The 20,171-nt window shown below is 42.1% G+C and overlaps 1 protein-coding gene across 3 annotated transcripts in view; it reads right to left on the reverse strand.

Moving 5' to 3' along the window:
* Positions 1-415: 415 nt before the first annotated feature.
* Positions 416-20,171, reverse strand: part of GRM7 (glutamate metabotropic receptor 7) — a 946,213-nt gene continuing 926,457 nt past the window's right edge. Inside the window, exon 9 of one of the 3 annotated variants that reach the window (XM_044934328.2) lies at positions 416-1,604. In XM_044934328.2, coding sequence (XP_044790263.2) covers positions 1,362-1,604 — 243 coding nt within the window. In that variant the 3' untranslated portion in view covers positions 416-1,361. The remainder of the gene's footprint in view (positions 1,605-20,171) is intronic. The other 2 variants (XM_025272826.3, XM_044934327.2) reach the window with 2 other exon arrangements.

Below are 20,171 nucleotides of genomic sequence, written 5' to 3' on the forward strand. Positions count from 1 at the left end.
AAGCAGCTTTTCTGTGAGAGAATTTAGCACCTTTGGGTTAATATATGGGCTTCTCTGGTGGCTCAGGGGTAAAGAATCCAACTGCCAGAAAGATGTGGGTTTGATACATGGGTAGAGAAGATCCCCTGGAGAAGGAAATGATCCACCTGCTCCAGTATTCCTTCCTGCGAAATCCCATGGACAGAGGTCCCTGGTTGGGTACAGTCCATGGGGTCGCAGAAGAGTCAGACACAACTTAGGGACTTAAATGATGACAACGGGTTAATAAATGTCTGTCAGCTATATCTTCATTTGTGGGCTCAGATATGAGGTTTTAACAGGCTTGGCTGTCCATGTGGTTCCCTAACTTAAAATAAGTATGGAAGCAGCTGTCACTAAAAAGGGATAAACAACTAAAAATATTTATTGCAGGAAATAAAAAAGTTAACCAAAGTATTTTATTGATACATTCTTGGACAATATCACAGAATTGAAAGAGAATGGAAAGGGGGATTTTTCAGCAAGGGTGTTTCTCCACTAAATTGGCACATGAGCAGCAGGATTAACGAAAGTACTTCTTACAAACAGTAAAAAACATACATGCTCTTTTTTTTAAAGTCCTTATCACACTGATCAGTCATAGGGGGGCATGAACCAAACCTCAAGACATGAAAAATCCATATTCTTTCCTTCAAATAGTTTAATCATTGTTAAAATTATTGCAAAATACCCATATCCTAATTAAAGTAACAAAAGGGAACACAAATACAAATATTGAACATAAATGAGTAACGTGTACTGTAAAATACATTACTGGCATGCATTCCCAAGATCAAGACCTCTATTCCGTTCAGCCAATACCTTTTTCCCTTGTGACCTATCTCATACCAAAGACAGGTAGGGTATACTTTTCTCAGCACAGTTTTTGGTCTTTAAATATCTTTTTTTTTTTTGTCTTAAAAAAAAAAAAACATGATTTGCAGCGGTACTATAATCATAATTATACAGTCATGTACACACATTTTTCCTTTTTGTCTGCCGAGAGCCTTTTAAAATTTTAATCGTTTCAAAGTTTTTCCCAAAGATCCCGCTGTCTGAAAGAATAGGGTTCTATGAAAACAGGGCATTCGAAAACAAACAGTGAACCGAGGTACAACATGGATGGCAAAGTGCAAAAGTCCTCACAAACTGTACAGAAAATTTCAAAACCTTGCAGCCTGGAAGTACAGACGTAGAAAGACTGGGCAGCCCCAAAAACGGTCATTGAGGCTCTCAAGGGGTTCGCCCTCAAGAGCCTGAGTGGGACTTGAGTCTCAATGCTCCCTTTGGTAGGGAAAGTCCAGAGTTGCAGCCGAGTTGGCAGTGCTGATGCCAGTGACTTATTAAGCCAAGATAAAGTAAGAATATTTCATAAAGCAGCTGTGTAGGACACTTGGATCCTCTACCGTTGGTCTCCTGGCCGGGGATGCTCCTCCGATGATGGGCAGCAGGCTGGACCAAAAGAGTCCAATGCCAGGTTGGGTGACAAAAGAACTGAGGGTCGTCCTCCTCCATTGTTCCATGGAATGGAACAGGTTAGATAACCAGGTTATTATAACTGACATACTTCTTTTTTGCAGCAGGGCCTGAAAGATAAATGTGAAAGAATCAGTTGTGACAGCGACTCTATATACAAGGGTAGAAGCAGAATTAGATCTGTGATGACTTTGGGTGTCAAGTCAAGAGGGGACTGTGCAAATGGCGCTGGATTCCTCTGCCTAATTGTAGGATTTTATCTGCTAGAATCTGCTATGCCCAGCAATTCTGAAACCAGCTGGGTTCTCTAGTCTGACCTATTTCCAACCTTTTTTATGGTTAACACCATTAGTAAATTTATCAGTGGGTCTCATGCTTTCCAATTAGCTTAAAGGACCCACCCATGTTGTAGTAAATTTCCTTTTGTGATCTTCTCCCAGACCTTCTCATAAGAAATGGCTCTTGCTTGGCAAAGGTCTGTCCTGGGTCATTGGAATTAATTTAAATTGACAGGAGGCTAGACCAACCAGAGTGCCTTCTCTGGTTTTGATTTACACAATCAAATTACTATAGATTGACTTTTATAGTGTTCTCATTAGTAAGTTGTAAATGGTAATTTGCAGGATTGTTTCCATCAAGGTTTGAAGCTTACTTAAAATCTGCCAGGAATCTCAACGTGCATAGACTACTTGGTTTTCCTTAAATGTAGACTACATTCTTTTTGTATTTGGTGCAGTGAATTTAGGACTCATCTTCACTAATTCACTCATTCAGTTAGTTATTCATTTTTTTCAGTAGGTATGCGTCTGTTGCCTACCATACGGCAGACAAGAGGCAAGGCACTGGGGAGCAGCTGATGAGCAAGTCAGACTCTTTCCTGTCCTCCTGATGGAAACAAAGACACTGAGATCCCAAGGTATGTCTCTGCTCTATATTCTAGTTCCCAATATCAAGTCATACACATTGCTGTCAACTGATATGGTCTTTATTCATTAAATCTTTGTGGTTTTGCATCAGCTTCTGCTGGACACAAGATAACAACCATGTAGCATTTACTGATGACTTTACTTCCTGTTCTTAAGTTGTAAATCTTTTGCTCATTTAACACAAACGTGTAGCAAGAATTCTTCCAGAACTTCGTTGTTGTTATTGGAGTATAACTGTTTTACAATGCTGTGTTAGTTTCTGCTGTACAGTGGCGTGAGCCAGCTGTACGTATACATATATCCCTAGCCCCACCCCACCTATCTAGGCCATCATGGAGCACTGAGCTGAGCTTCCTGTGCTTTATAGTGAGTAGGGATTTATGTGTGGATTCAGAGGCAAGGAAGAGCCACAGTGACATACCAAAAGAGACTCTGTACTTTGAGTAAGGCAGTCAGTATGTTACAGAAGTATATACGCTCATGTACAGCCTACAACGAAGCTGATCTTAGGTTCTGGATTAAATATTGAGAGTCTCTTGACAAATTCTGGTTTGAAGACACAGGCTTATTTCCCTATTAAATCATGTTGCATTTATTAACTAAAACTAGAGGGAAAAGTATTATGTTGCTATATATAATAAAGATTTTCAATGTAATTATATGAAATTGGGGATCCCCCAGAATCGGGTCATGAGGCTGGTCGTTGTGCATCTTCAGTCAATAAATGCATGACTCCATTAATGCCTCAGTCTTCTAAAAATGTTCCTATTGTTATCACGGCCTTCACTGTCTTCAACAGTTCTTGGTTTGCGGTCTCATAGGAAAACTTTCTAAATATATGCATATATGTATATACATATATATATTTTAAAACTCTGAAGCTTATTTACAGTGTTGCATCTAGAAAACCCCAGCTTACAGTTGCAAGAAATAGCGACAGCATGCCTTGTCAAACGCCCACATTGTAATCATCCTCAAGACAAAGGGAAGAAAAAGAAACAGGAAGCCCAGAAACTGATCCTGACCTAGATACCTGAGACTACTTCTTTGCATGGATAATTAAGATTGTTTTCTGCATAACTGTAGCCGTCTAGTGGAAAAAGCCCAACATATTTGAAATTCCTCAAGCTTTTTACTATAAAATGCACATTATTCAGGAGGAATATTCATTGTAAGAGTCTTAGTACAAAGAGTAAGTAGGCTAGAAGGTATTGTCCATGAGTTGCAAATCTGAGCATTCATTTGCATTTAAAGATGAGGTCATAGTAAAAAAAAAAAACAAAAAACAAACAAAAAAAATCAAACATTAAAAAAACCCAGAAGTGAGAATGATCATGGGAATTCACTGTTGCCTGGAGTGGATTGTCTGTTGTGTTCTCTAGTAACCTTGAGATGAGGGCTCCTGATGCTGCGTTGGGCTCACCTGACCCAGGGTCTGATTGAGCTCTAGCCCTTACTCGAGGTATAACTTAGACCTGTCCCATGACACACTGAACTTCTCCAAGCCTTTGGAAAGTAGGTAGAATAATTATCACCCTGCAGGTTGTTAATGGCACAAATGTATGAAATATTCCAGTTTCTTGTCTGATAACATAATACGTAACTGTCTCTTTAAATTGCAAAGTTCCGTACATATGCTTAGTACCCATGCATGCTTTCTCTGCAGAACAGCTTAGAAACTTGGCAGCAAAATCATAGAGTTGTGTAGATCCTACCATGAGTATTTTTTAATTTTATTTAAACTTTTTGTTTTATATTGAAGTATAGCCGATTCACAGTGTTGTGAGAGTTTCAGGTGCACAGCAGAGCCACTCAGCCATACATATACATGTATCCATTCTGCCCTAAGGTCCCCTCCCATCCAGGCTGCCCTATAACATGTAGAAGAGTTCCCTGTACTGTACAGTAGATCCTTGTTGGTTATGCATTTTAAATATAGCAGTGTGTACATGTCTATCCCAAACTCCCTAACTATACCTTCTCCCCATCCTTCCCTTCTGATAACCATGAATTCATTCTCTAAGTCTGTGAGTTTGTTTCTGTTTTGTAAGGAACTTCATTTGTAACATTATTTTTGATTCCACATCTAAGTGGTATGATATTTGTCTTTGTCTAACATTGCTCAGTATGACGATTTCTAGGTCCTTCCATGTTGCTGCAAATGGCAGTTTCATTAGCTTGTGCTCACAAACCTTAAACTCCTAGAATGACAATTTCTGTACTTTTCAGAGCACTGTCCAATTATTAGAATGTTTATTTTTAAGCCATTCTAGCCTTATAAGTAAATAAAATAAGTGCCTATGGTATCTGATAATTCCATTTATTTGAATAGCAATGTGGTTTATGGCCTAGGAAAGAAAATTGCTTAGTTCAAAATAGTCATGCAGTGAAGTACTCAGTAAGGAAGTATGCTTTTTATTGTTAAATAAGAATTTTTTTTCTTTTATAAGATTATGAGTTTGAAGGAACAATGAGTATTAGGCATGGTCCCTATGGAATTTTTAAAGCCATCTGTATCAGAAGTTCTGAAAGCAAGAGAACCTTTAGGAGCTGGTATTCACAGTGAGACAGTGCTGCAGACACTGGTTTGGGAATGAATTACTAATTCACTTTTGCTAGTTAAGCAAGCTCAGACATCCCAACTTACTCTTGGTGTTCTGTCAAAATCAAGTTCAATTAACTTCAGTGAACTAGTTGTTTTCTTTTTAATTTTCTCTGAGCCTTTTTGTCCCACAAAAATTTCTCAAAGTGTTTTCTGTGAAATGTTTGTCACTCAGACTATAGGAGATAAAGGATAAGGGACAAAAATGGAGAAGACATAATCTAATGGATATAATAGGAACCAATGAATTATGGGAAACAGGGAGTAAGTAAAATTAAATAGAGTTGTTTTCTCTCGTTGACATTTAATTTCTTATTTTTCTTAAATAACAAGCAGTTCAATATGTTAGTAACAAAGACCATGTGTTTTACTGAGCACTTTAAAAAAAATTCAAATGTGTGTGTAGATGTACGTACCTGTCACTGTCAGGAAGGTAGAGACCTTCTCTTCCAAGTGCCTAGGAAACGGGACATCCAACATCACTGGTCCATGTTTACTAATGTGTGTAATAATGTATGTATTACTTAATGTGTGTTGTTATAGAAGGGCCTCTGCTCTCTGAAGTCCCTGTCAGCTCTGGGAGGATCTTAGGGGAAAATGGAGCACAAAAAAATACGTGGAAACCTCATGGACTTGGCCACCATTTTTCTTTTCCTCCCCACAGCGTCCCTGTGGTGGTGTTATATACAAAGCTAACCGTTGTTCCAGCTCCTCAGATTTCATTTCTAAGTTAAACCATAGCACTCTTTTTCCCCACTTAGCATCCAAGAAGGGCCAAAATAGCCCAGCTAAAATTGAGAAATCGATTTCCAATTCTGACATGAAAGGAGTCAATGAACATTTTAGTGTTTCTTTGGAAAAACCTAATTGGTAACTTTAAGATGTAGAATGTCGAGTACAGGTTTACACAGTTCTTAAAATGTGCATTTAAGGTGAAATATACAAAGTCTCTGTTTTGAAACAGGTTTTTGCTTAGTAAAGCTGATATCTAGGTAATTTGATTGAGGCCAAATATGTTTGGCCTTGGAAAAGAAAGATGCACTGAAATGCTGCATCACAGATTTCTACTTTTTCATAGGCACTTTGCCCACGCAGTGAGCTCCTTTTGTGTATTGGCGGTTTCAGTATATCCTGGATCCCAGAATTTTGGAGCATGATTTGAATGCAGTGCAGTGATGTGTCGAAGACTGAAGATGTGCATTAAAGCCCTTCTTAAGGGTACCATTACAAATAAGGCGATAGTGATAAAATAGTAGCAGAATAGTACTAGTGATCCTGGATGAAAAGCTGGACCTAAAATCCAGGCCTTACTCTTTGGGGACAGTAGTTTCACAAGTCTATTTATCCATCCCTTTATTTCATCAGCTGTTACCAAAAGTTCAACTGTGATAGTGGTTTGGCTAAAAACTGGTGGCACAGAGGCAGAGAAGAGTAGTCTCTGTTCTGAAATAGTTTGTGGTTCAGTGCAATTCAGCACACATTTAAGGAGCGCCTGCTGTGTGTGGGACACTGTTACAGGCAGGGACAATATAGATGCGTTATGCTGAGGTGCACTCTCTCCTTTGAGAGAGGCACTTACAGTCTACCGCAGGAAGGCAGATTTTTTTTTACAAAAAATAGATACAGCCAATTCTTGTTAATGGCAGTTGTATCCTGTGAAGTTACTGTAAACATTGAGTTTGTAATCCATGCCTGAACAAAGCTTACCTAACATGTTTCTTTTTCCCTAGAACGCACATCAAACCTTCCCTTACTTAAGGAACCCTAGACAGCACTTCCGGCTTCCCTGGTGGCTTAGATGGGTTGGGAAGATCCCCTGGAGGAGGGCAGGGTAACACATTCCAGTATTCTTGCCTGGAGAATCCCATGGACAGAGGAGCCTGGCGGGCTACAGTCTGTGGGATCGCAACAATCAAAGGGGTAACAAAGAGTCTGAGCAACCTTCACTTTTCTCAGACAGCACTTTACTCTGCTCAGTGAAACAGTAAAACCACCCAAAACAGTACAAATACATAAAGTATAGGCATTCAATAGACCAGGAGCACACTGTTTTTTGGTGGTTTTTTTTTTTTTTTTTTCACATTAGAGCTGAAAAAAGGTAAAATATCGTCCTGTTGACCTACTCTGAGACTTCATATGTTCGGTGACAAATATCCCCCTGCCCTGCACAAACACTTGCAAAAACACTGCAGTGTTGCTTTCGGTCTTACAATCAGTTTCAGCAAATAGTCGAGTCTGCAAATGGGGGATCCATGAATACTGAGACTCAAATACCATGATAAGGTCAGGTGATCTCAAACACCAGGGAAAAGGTGGCCAAAGTGAGTAGAGAGGGATTCGGGCAAAGACCCCTGCCTGTCCTCGGAAAGGTGGCCGTTGAGATTCAGAGGGGGTTGTCATTTGAGCAGAGTTTGAAAGGAGATGAGAGAGGAGCTATGCAGATATTTGGGCCACAGAGTGATGGCAGGGGCAAAGCCCTGAGCGAAGCTGGCAGCTGACAGGCCAGGGTGGCTGGAACAAAGAGTGAAACGTGCGTGGAGAATTCCAACCCTGCCAGGAGGTGACATCACTAATGTGTGCACCGAGGAAAGTGGAAAATCTTGCCTGAGACACTCGAGAGAGGTTTCAAAGTAGAGGGAATACGGAATTGTGTCTTGAACAGTGAACTAGAGATATTTCCCTGCCTGGAGACATGGGTGTCAGGGCATTCTACCTGGAGGGTGCCACATTAGTTTTTTCTGTGAAAAAGCTCAGGGTTTTGAGAGAAGAGAAAAAAATTTGAGGAGTTTGAGGAGTTTGGCGAGGGTTCACCAAGAGAAGAAAGAATGCTGGGAGAAAGATGGAAGGGAAGTTAATCTGATTGCCAAGAGCATTTTATGCTGGGTATAAGGTTCTGGATTTTTGGATAAACTGTGAGCATCTTACCCATATTTGACAGAAGGAGAGAGGTGAAAGATGGGAAGTGCAGGAAGGGAGATCAGCTTGGAGTTGACAGAGAGATGAGGATTGTGTTTGTAGTGAGTGGGATTCCAAGATGAAACCACAGTGGGGCCATCTGTGAGCAAGCAGCTCCTAGGCCCACCTGTGCCCTCAGCAGCACCATGCTATCCTGGGGATGAGGACGTAGGCGAGAGCTTGTTTGGTCACTGTGGTGGGGAAGTATCCTTGAGGCCAGAGCTGTGCTGTTTGTTTTAATTTGGGAGTGGCTATATGTGACATGACAATCAAGTTCTGTTGTGTTTGGTTCAGCTGACTTGTTTGGCAGTGGCAGATCTTAGAGGACCAGTGTGCTCAAAGGAGGGGAAACCAGAGAAGACTCTTAGTCTTGGCAAAGGAAAGAGACAAAGGAAGCCTTCACTTTTCTTCCTTCCTTGGAATCCAACTCAGCTTAACCTGTGGGTAAAAAGCAGGGCTTGACAACTGAAGCTCTGTACAGGTGGGAGCATCCCCTGGACTGTATATCTGGATCCTGGCTTTGGAAGGTGGAAGGATTAGATTCTCTTTCAGGTGACAGAAGTCAGGCAGAGCTTCAGTTTACAGTAAATGCAAAGCACATGTCTGCTAGGTGTTAAACACGGGCTGCCTGGGATGCAGAGGGACTAAGACATGCCCCTGTCCTCAAGGAGTCAGGTAGACCAGGTGCCCCTTAGTATGTACACACATACATTTATCACAGGATGACTAAAGATGATAGGTCTCTGGTTGGGGTCAGTTGAAACTGATGACAAGGGGCCTATTCACATCTGTTTGATAGCCCTTAAAACTTCTGCTTTTGGCTTTAGACTTTCTGCCAGGCTTTTTTCTCCTTCTTTCTGAGATAATAGGGATCAGGAACCTGGTAGCCCTGACCCAGTTTGTTCCCTGCAGCATGAAAGTCCTCTGATCTTCATAGCTATTGGGCAGTCATTCTAGTCCCCCAGTCAGAGGAAACTGAAGGGTTGTTTATTACAGAGCATGATCAAGAGAAATCACAAGTATTAGTTGAGGGAAGAGAAAAGAGACTTTGTGGTCACATAAAAGATGGATGGAGCAAACCCCTAACCATCCTTTCTCTGAATACAGACAGGGGCTCCTATTGACGAAATGGAAGGAATGCACTGGAATTTGGTCATGGTTGGGGTCTAATGATAGTGAGCCTGGTTCTCTAACTGTGGACTCCCATTACCAATCATAACCACACAAACTGTGCTTAACTACAGTGCTTCCAGATTTTCTACCTTCTTTGCTCTGTGTAAAAGTGCTTTCTCTCCTCTCCTTTTCTTAAACACATTGCAAATCTGTTCATTTGAATAGGGTGAATTGCAATTGGCATTGAAGTTTAACCCCTTCAGGATCAAGGTATATGAATATATTTAACAATCCCTTGGGATTTTTCAAATTATCAAATTCCTAATTTTAAATGGATGGTTTACAGTCTTTCCTTCAATGTATTCTGTTTGCCCTGAGGCTGTCTAATGGATCTGTCCACAGTGCCTGTTCCTCTTTGAAGTCTTGGTTAGAGCACTTGGGGTATAACTTGATTGATTCTGATAGGAGACCAAAATTTCCTTTACTAGAAGTCAGTAGGGGTTTGTGGAAGTGGACACTGAGTTGGATTCAAAGCACTGGGTCTGGAGAGACTTGATGTGGAAGCTGAAAAGTTGCTTGCTATCAGGAGGGATAAAGAGACTGAAGCTAGAAGACCAGGCACTGAGCGTTAGATGCTATTAGAGAATCATGTTGAACTTGGTTAGATGTGATAATGAGGTAATGGTAGAGTTGGAGAATGTCTGCATTTTGTAATAAGCTAAAATATTTTGGAGTAATGTCTCATGATATCTGATAACCAACTTTCAAATGGTTCAAGGCAGAGATAGATAGATATGCATGAATCAAAAATGGTAAAATATTAACAGCAACTATCTCAGTAGTGGATTATACCACCACTCTTTCAACTTTTCTGAATGTTTGAGAAGTTTCATGTTCAAAGCAAAATGTATGCTTTAGCACTTTGCTCAGAGATAGTTCTACCTTTATCTTATAATATCTGCCACTGAGAATTAATACTCTTGACAAAGTCATGTATCTCAGAGAAAAAATAAAAATAATTGCAGTAGTGTCCATGGCCTGGTGTAGAATTCTGTTGGTCATAATTCAAGAGTGATCATGAAAACCCCTACCAGAGTAAAAGAACAGTGGGAAAATGTAAGGACATAAGAAGTACAAGGATAGCCATTGATCAAGTATGACCTTGGGCAAGGGACTATCATCTCTGTGGCGTAGTTTCCTCTTCTGGAAAATGGACCTAACAATAGTATCAACCTCTAGGGTCCTTAGGAAGATTGAAGGTGGTAACATATGTAAGACACTCAGAATGGGGTCACATGTAATTTTACCATGTGTAGCTGTAATTAGTCTTCTCTCTGAGTGCATGTAGAGAATTCCTCTCGCATAGATAACACTGACTTGTGTGTGCATATTCTTTCTTGGAAGAAAGAATCCCTCCAAAGCAGGTCAGGCTGCCTGTACAATGAGACTAAACTCACTGATGACTGGATGCTTGTTAGGGTGCTCACAGCAATCCCTGAGGAGGTTTGATGAGTGGTCAGAGCACCTGTAGATTTCATCTGTTCATTGGGAAAGTGATCTGTCAAGTCATTGTCAACACGTTGCCACTTCCATCCGTTCGCACCCCTGTCACCAGCCAGCATTTCATCTCTGAAGAAGTGTGATATTGAAATCCTGAGCTATGAGAGGTTTTGTGGGTCACCTGGAGGGCATGGTGTTTTCTATTGTGGCAGCAGTGACGGGTTTTTACTGTGCCAGACAGACATGTACACCTAATCAACGGTTGTTGCTACTCCTACAGACAGTCTCTGTGTGCAGTATTGGAGCTGGTAATCATTGATTCCAGGGACACTTATTGCTGGGTTTTTGGCAAAATCAATTGCTGGAATTTTTAAACTGTGCATCTGTTTATATATACACCATTTTTCCATGTTGATTGAAAAAATTGGATATCTACTGATGAGTGTCTTAAGACTGTCAGTTAGATTAGTTGAGATGAGTTCTCCTTTATTTATTCACTGCTCAGATTTGCAGTTTGGAATTGAGCTATGTCTGCATTGATAAAGCGAAGATTGGATCAAGAATCAAGCCAATTCTATCAGAGAGACTGAGACCAAAACTATCCTCGGGTGACCGTGACATATGAATGTTTGTGACCTCTGGGTCCATGTTACCCAGGTTAGTTATGAAACAGACTGAGCTGTTATCACTCCATCACATTTTTTTCCAGGCAGCTTTTATGTATGCAATACCACAAGTGACCTATAATATCCCAAAGGGCATTCCAACTGAGTTGACTAAAAAGGGAGTGGGGTGAGTCCTTGTGGAAACAATCAATACTGCTGAGTTGACGGGACATGAACATTTTTTTCTCTTGATAGTTCTTCTTTCCAAGAAGTTGAGAAACATATGATTCTTGGACAAGGCATCAATGAGTCCAAACTTGGGCTCTGAATGTAGTAGCATTTGTTAAACATGTAATATGTTCAAAAAAATCTCAAGCACCTAATATTTGCAAACTCTTTAATCCTTCCAGCCAGCCATATGAGGCAGGTACCAATATTATCCCGACTTTACTAAAAGGCTGATGCTGGGAAAGACTGAAGGCAGGAGGAGAAGAGGATGACAGAGGATAAGATGGTTGGAAGGCATCACTGACTTGATGGACATGAGTTTGAGCAAGCTCCAGGAGTTGGTGATAGACAGGGAAGCCTGGCATGCTGCAGTCCATGGGGTCACAAAGAATTGGACACGGCTGAGTGACTGCAGATGGTGACTGCAGCCATGAAATTAAAAGACGCTTACTCCTTGGAAGGAAAGTTATGACCAACCTAGACAGCATATTAAAAAGCAGAGACATGACTTTGCCAACAAAGTTCTGTCTAGTCAAGGCTATGGTTTTTCCAGTGGTCATGTATGGATGTGAGTGTTGGACTGTGAAGAAGGCTGAGCGCCAAAGAATCGGTGCTTTTTAACTGTGGTGTTGGAGAAGACTCTTGAGAGTCCCTTGGACTGCAAGGAGATCCAGCCACTCCATTCTAAAGGAGATCAGTCCTGGGTGTTCATTGGAAGGAATGATGCTAAAGCTGAAACTCCAATACTTTGGCCACCTCATGTGAAGAGTTGACTCATTGGAAAAGACCTTGATGCTGGGAGGGATAGGGGGCAGGAGGAGAAGGGGACGACAGGGGATGAGATGGCTGGATGGCATCACCAACTCGATGGACATGGGTTTGAGTAAACTCTAGGAGCTGGTGATGGACAGGGAAGCCTTGCGTGCTACGATTCATGGGGTTGCAAAGAGTCAGACACGACTGAGTGACTGAACTGAACTGAGTGACTGAACTGAACTTACAAAAGACATCACAAGTTAGGGAGACTAACGAACACATCCTGTACCCCCACCTTTTTTGAACTTTAGTTATTGATAGGGTGAGAGAGGTGAAACTGACATCAGGGGTCATAGATCTTTCTCACTCAAATGTTTACCAACTATCTCCTTTCTACCAGGCAGAGCTGGACAGGAAGTTCCAAGGAAACTTCTCTGCAGCTCACTGCTTTCTGATCTTCAGCATCCACCACCCCTTGATTTCTTTCCTGAAATTCCATGCCCCAATTCCCATGAGTGTTCTGCCTGTTGTAGGAGGCAGTGACTCTTGCAGGAGGTCTCGGTAATGACTGAATAGGCATTCTGGATACATAGATTTCAGGAGACTGAGAAGTATTCCTTTAAGCAGTGAGGGACTCTTGACAGCAAAGCCTGGTGGGCGAGGTTGTTCAGTAGCCCCCTCCTTCTCCCCAAGGAAGCCAGTGCAGAACAGATGTTTTGAAAAAAAGAAATGGGATATTTGTTCAGGCTTAGAGGGAAGGTTTGAAATAGACGTTGTGATCACAGATCCCTCTTTAAATTCAGGGAATAGACAATGACTGAGGACAAATGCTGAAGATCATGCGGACTTTGCCTTCCTCCAAAGATGAGAAAGATCCACTTAGTGGTGTGGGAGGTGATGTGAAGTTGGGGTTAACAAGACGACTCTCATGTCCGAGTTCTGGGACTGAAATCCCAGCTGTGCTCTATAAGCTGTGATCTTGTGACAGGTCTCTAAGCCTCAGATTCCTTGCCTTTCAATTGTTTACAAAATCAAGATGGTGATACTGACGATGTTTGGAGGATCAGATGTCATGTGTTCATTAGCACATGTTGGACCTTAAAGAAAACGCAATTGTCACCACGAGCACCACTACCATCCCCTCCATTGCTCAACGATCTTAAGATCAGCACTGAAAGCTAGTCAGCTCTACACGATAATGAATTCAGGAAAACGGTCATATCTAAACTCAGCTGGTGTCCTGTATTTCATAGGGTAAACTTCCTTCATAGGATGTCATTTAAACAAGAAATTGATGTGACACTTGGAATTGCCCACTGTGCTGTTATGTACTAGAGAGCTTTAAACTCTGAACTCAGTCTTCATTTCAAACCCTTAGACCCTTGGGGAGGTAGCTTTCTGAGTCTGTTTTACACTGTGCAGGAGACTGTATTGTTGCAAAGAAGACACAGAAACACAGCAGGTAGATTTTCACATCATTTCAGAAAACAACAGTGGGCCCTGAGAGATAGGGTTAGGCTAAAGAACTATTTTAATTTCTAGGATATTCCTTTACTTCTGGCGACAGCAACACAGGAAATTCTTAAAATCTAGGCTGCTGCATTGCTAAGGAGAACAGAACTCTTTTTTTTTTTTTTTTTCCTGACAAGTATTTCCTGTTAACTGTTCTCTGCTGCTGCTGCTGCTAAGTCGCTTCAGTCGTGTCTGACTCTGTGCGACCCCATAGACAGCAGCCCACCAGGCTCCCCTATCCCTGGGATTCTCTAGGCATCTGTTCCCTGGGAGATGTCACCTCAAACTACCGTGACAGTCACACTATTGCGCCACCAGGACTACCTGTCTCTTTGGGATAAAACAGCAATTGGTCGATAAACATTTCCCAGATTCCTAATGTGAGCCATATTTCATTCTAGGTTCTAGGACGGTGATGGTGTACTGGCATAGAAGGAATCCCCATAACCTTCAAAGAATGTCTGCTTTGGCAGAAAATCTAAACTATGTAGGCACATGCCAAGGCTGGAGACTTAAGCAAAATGGTCGCCAAAGACTCCACTGCTCTGAAAGCCGTCACTTGCCATTAATCTGTCCTCCGTGACTTTCTACTCATGGCGTTGTTTCCTGGAGCAGATGTAAGCACCAGCCTGTCAACCTGGAGGTCCAGACCATTGATGTGGTCAATAGGCCTTGCTCAAATTTCCACCCCGGGTCTTTTATGTGGGTGACTCCGGGCTTTTCTTGTCCCCCTCCAGTCTTGGTATGCTGGTGGTATATTGTCTTAGTTTTCAAATCCCCAGTGTCTACGTGAATCATTTCTTTCTTTTTTGGCTACCTTCCATGAATGCCATGTGCTCATGTCTGAGGTCTCCTGGAAGCTTAGGATAACTGTTTCCTACTCTTTTTAGTGTTGTCTTATGCTAAGGCCTTCTCTTGTTACCTGCCACTCCCTTACAGTGATCAATCAGAACCAGTTAACTATTAGGATTAAGGCTCTTTTGTCAGTTGTGAGAAAAGTGGACAGGGAGGGAAAGTATGGGATGGAGTTGAACAAGAGTCATAAGCTGTTAGACATTGGAGTGAAGGGATAATTTGAAATGGTTAATTAACGATAATTTGTTTAATCAGTGGTAATGGTTAATATTTGTAGAGTGCTTGCTGTGCCCAGCTCATCACATGAGTGGTCTGAGAAGGTGCTTTCTTTCTTCCCATTTTTCAGATGGGAGAAAAGAGGTAAAGTAGGACTCCACAACCATAGGGCTAGCTAAGCCAGGCCATCTGACTCCAGAGTCCATGTCTGAAGCACTGTGAACCTCCTCTTGTGATGGGCTTTGTTCTTGCTCACCTACTTCTAGAAAATTCTAAGAAATGGAAATATTATAAAGCTGGAGAGTGGAGAAAATGAATGATCAGGGTTCGGTGACAGGTCAGGCCCCTCCAGCTGGCCTGCTTTAGCATCTCTATAGTTCCCCCATAAAAGAGAACTGAGAAAATGTAGCAGGTTTTGAAAAGTGGAGAGCAAGATTCTGTTCCTAATGGGCAGAATTTGCCATTCTAAATACTCTTATCCTTTCTCCTGCTTCTGAAAAAGCTCATGCCTGGAAATGGAATCTCATTTCTGTCCAGCACCGAGGCTTCTCCCTTGCTGGTGGTAATGAGCCATTGTATCTGGTGAGCTACAGGTTGCCAGCAGATGTCCAGAAGCAAAGACATATCAGTTTTCAATGGGACAAGTGTTTGATTTGTCTCAGGCCCTTGTATTTGAATCCAAGTTTCTAGCTTGTTATAATTTCTGCATTGGGATAATCTATCTGTTGCCTCTCTGAAGACCAGTTCAGAAAGGTCATGGACTGAAACTCTATGATAGGAAAAACCTTTGGCTGAATGGCTGACTCTTTTTGGTCTCTCCCAGGGTGGGGTGGGGGGACAATAAATATACCAGCAGTTGCTGTACATTCTATCACTGGCTGTAAATTTTCCAATCAACCTGATCCTTCCAAATCTGCAGCCAGCAAGAATGCTGTGCTTTGCATTTATCTACTAGGAAAGACGTTAGTCTTATTTCAATTATATTTTTAAGATCAAAGTTTTGGAAGTATTTTCTATACATTTTTCTGATGATTTCAAAATGAAAACTCAAATTGGCCCACTTCTAGTTCATCCATTTTTAGATAGGGAAGAAGAAAACAGTCTTCAACCAGCATTTTGAAAAGAGTGATAGAAAAGAACGATCCATTTTCAAGAAATTAAGAGAATTCCAGGAAGATAACCAATGTTCTGAATTTCTACACTTTCAGTCTTTCTACAGTTAGCACCAGCAATCTGAAAAATGAACCCAAAGCCCTTTCAGAACTCCCATCTGAGCAGAAAAAGATTAAATCATGCTCAACATGCTTCACCAAATAAACAGAATGAAGTGATATATTTTTGAAAATAAGAATTTCAACGGTAAGGGATGAAACAAAGAGTGGTTACCAGGTAACCCCATCAAACCAGAAAATTCAATAAGCCTTGCGCACCCCTTCCCTTGCCCACTACTTAATCAGAGTGTTACTGGAATCAGTTTGAATGAATCTACTTACTTTTAAACTGGCTGTTTTGATGTCCTGTAAATACAGCCTAAATATCCATTTCTGCAACAGAACTGACCATAAAAAACGAAATCATTCAACCCATGGGATTAGGGTATCCAAATTAACTATATTATGTATTCAGCTTGGACGGGGGCTGTTTATTTCATTGCATCTCAGTGTCCTCGGCGGCACTGCATGAGCAAACTTGGCTCTGTCCATGCCCCCTCTATTCCCTTTTCCATAAAAGCTTACAGATGTTCTCCTCTTCTTAATGTACACCCTGGGCCTTGAGATGTTGACATATGAAGTCCTAAATATTAGTATCACTTTTGTGGGAAATGGTAGTGGATAATGGTCAATTTCCAGGCCCCCGTTCATATTCTGAAAAGCATTATTTTCTCTGTAGGCAGAAGAAATGGAAATGAGGGCAATCAGTGCATCCTAGCCCTTGGGTGGTTATGGAATGATTGTGGGGAATTGTTGGCCAGAGGAGCAGGCATTTTAGAATGGATCATAAAGAGGAGACAGCTTGTGGGCCATCAGTGGGATGAGAATGGGCGGGGTGGGGAGTGGGGAGGTGTGTGTCTCCATTCCTCACATCTCTGAATTAGGAAGACGTCCCCCACAGCATGTTGGAAAGCTCTCTACTGGACTTTTGAACTAAATCTTGAGGTTTTGCTTGTACTCTAGCACACAGGGTAGGTTCAGTGGAAGGGCAGGGACAAGTGGGTCAAGGGGAGATACTGGTGAAGAATTAGGTGGGAGGAATAACACTGAGGAGGAGAGCCTGGCCCAGGGCAGTCCCCTGAAGTCCTTCAGTGTGTTTGTAGGAGGAGGTAGAGATGAGCAAATGGAAAGGGCACACATGTGTGTGCTCGCTCAGTCAGTCGTGTCCGACTCTCTGCAACCCCATGGACTGCAGCCCACCAGGCTCCTCTGTCCATGGGATTCTCCAGGCAAGAACTCTGGAGTGGGTTGCCATTGCCTCCTCCATGGGATCTTCCCCACCCAGGGATCAAACCTGTGTCTCTTACATCTCCTGCATTGGCAGGCAAGTTCTTTACCACTAGCGCCACCTGGGAGCTCCAGGTGTGTACACACACACACACACACACACACACACACACACACAACATGGTGAGAGATGATGAAAAAATAGAGAAGATTGTGATTAAAAAATTAAAAGAGAGCTGAATTTGTAATCTCTCGCGTCCTCTCTTCTTTCTCTCGGCATGTATAGGAGGGACGAGGTAGTAACTGAGACTCTGAAATGGGACTGGGAGTCTGAATCCTTGCTCTGCCACTTCCTGTGTGATGTCGGGCAGTTCAGTTCACCTCTCTGTGCTTTAGTTTACTTAACTGATCACTAGGAATACCAACAGAAGCTATTCATTGAGGGGTTCTAAGGATCACATAACACTGGCACTTAGGAATCATTGAAAAAGCATTCGCTATTAGTATTTTATCAGTTCCTGATGAACAGGCAAGTAGACTTCTGTCTCCTTCATTTCAGCTGGAAACATAGTATAGAAATACATTACTTCAATCATAAGAGACAGGCTGCTCATTTAGTAGGAATTGTGTAATGAATTCCTTTGTAAACTCATTTTGGAGCCATAAGCGATTCCGAAGTTCAGGTTTGCTTACTAAGGGACTAGATGTAGCTTTCGGTTCTGGACTGTTCTTTACTTGTGTCCCCAGCCTTTGGCATGTGTGGCGTTTCACTTGGCAAGTTAAAGTGCAGAGAGTGGTATGGGTTGTTCTGCTTGGGCAGCCGAAGTGCGTCTCTGGAGCGTCCTCCCTACAGATGCTCTGAGGGTTGTGTGTTGTTAGAGCAATGCGAATGTTTATTCAGATTTAACAGGGAGCATTTGTTGAGGACCATGCTGTTGGGTTTGACCTCTGTAAGTAGCCCTCTGTTCCTCTCCGTTTGCTCTCAATACTACCAACCTCCCCAGGAAGACTGGTACCATTTCTGGGCCTTGCACAGACCCACCACCCAGGGGGTAGAGCTTCCAGAGGCTATTTCAAGATCATTCACTGGGAAGGTGGCAGTTTCGATTTTTCTCTTCCCACAGACCCAGAGGCAGGAACCCAGGTTCATCTTCCCTGCTCTGTGGCTTGTCTTACTCTTCCTCCATGGGGCCCAGAGAAACCAGACCAGGGGCTGCTGCCCAGGGAGTGCAGCAGAGCCAGTTCTTAGAAGACACACCTCACTGATCTGTTTTCCTCACCACCATCTTTGATAAAAGGAATCTCCCTTGTGTCTTGACCTCAGTTCCAACATAAGACTTGGTGATGAAGACCCAGCTGTGTCAACAAGCCACTGCCCTGCTGTTCTGGTGAGCTCTAAATACTTACTTCCCTCAGCGACCTCTCAGGGAGTCTAGGTGATCCTCACGTGGCCTCCATCTTTTTCACTAGCCATCACTCCTTTTTCATTCAGAGGTAACAAATATATTTTCCTTACTCTAAAAGATCTTATTGTCAGTCAGTAATCTTTAATCATTCTTATTTATTCATGGTCAACTAAGTCATTATCCCTATAGCAAAAACAGTCTTTTCTTGTCACAGTCCCTTAAGCTGAATAGCACGCCGTGCCACCTCTGAGTACCAGGAACACCAACACTGAATGTGTGGTGTATCAGGCTCCTAGAACATTAAGATGCTTCCTTAGAAATGGGTATCAACCGTATTTTGTGTGCTGTAATCATTCCATGGATATAGCCACTTCACTACTTTTACAAATTACATAATGGCTCTCCTTAAGTCTCCTTAAGACTCTTCCACCTAAGAAAGTATTTACCGCCGCACAGAGCAGTTGGGTCCCAAGTAACGCTTACAGCTGAAGCAATGTATGTATCTTCAGAATTGAGTAGACATTCCCCAAAAGATTTCAAAGGAGAAGGGTATGCAATGTCTTTCTGATTCCCTGAGGTAAAGACTTACTGTCTAACCCGCCCCCGCCCCACTGCCCCTCCTCTAAACACACAGTTTCCTTTAGTTTACAAGGAACTTTTTTTTTTTAATTTTATTTTATTTTACAAGGAACTTTTTTAAAAAAAAGAAATAGTCTTCTTATAAGCATGTTTTAAATTTGAAAACTTTTTTTTTTTCTCAAAACGATTGTATAAATTAGTGAGAAAAATATAGAATGGAAAGGGCAGGACTGACTACAGAAGAAATGGATAAAAATCACAAGAAGCGCTGAAAGCCACACTAACTGATGGATCCTGTGCGTTCTAGTCAGCCTGCTGGCTGTTGGGGTGTAAAATTTGAAAGTCCATGTTCTACCGCTCCAGTCCTTAGGAAACAGAATACTGCTGTGGGGGAGGCGTGGTATGTGATATCTATTTATTTCACCATAATCCAGTTTGGGCTGAAACAAGTTCTTTTCCCACTGAAGTGGAACAAGGAATCAGCACATTGGGAATCATACTGTCTTTAATTTGTAGGTGCTCTTGTTTCTTAGGGCTGTTTACATCAACTTCTACAAGTGAGAGTATCAGCTTAGTCCATGGAAAAGTGTCCAGTCTCTACAGATTAGATGTGAAACATTTTGACCCTTGAATGTCCGGATCACACTCGGCTTGAAATATTGTCAGCGAGGGTGACAAAATTCCTGGTTGGGACGTTCAGCGATGGTCTCTTCAAAACCCACAGCAGCAGCAGGTGCGAGGAGTGGGTCATTTCTCTCTGAAATGGAGAGGCATGTTTGTGGTCCTGTGAGAGCCTGGAATGCCCATGATTTTGGCAAGGAGAAGCCTGTTTTCAGCCGGTGCTTTGGCCAGAAACAGAAGCCACCAGCTGGGTAGCTGTTCCTCTGCTCTTGGCTTGGAACCAAGACTGATGTAGTGTTTTTCCACCTGCACGTCTCATCGGTGGGAGCTAAGCCAGGCAGCACCGTTACCTCTGCTGGACAGTG

This window comes from Bubalus bubalis, chromosome 21 (assembly GCF_019923935.1).
Source record: "Bubalus bubalis isolate 160015118507 breed Murrah chromosome 21, NDDB_SH_1, whole genome shotgun sequence".
Taxonomy (NCBI): Eukaryota; Metazoa; Chordata; class Mammalia; order Artiodactyla; family Bovidae; genus Bubalus; species Bubalus bubalis.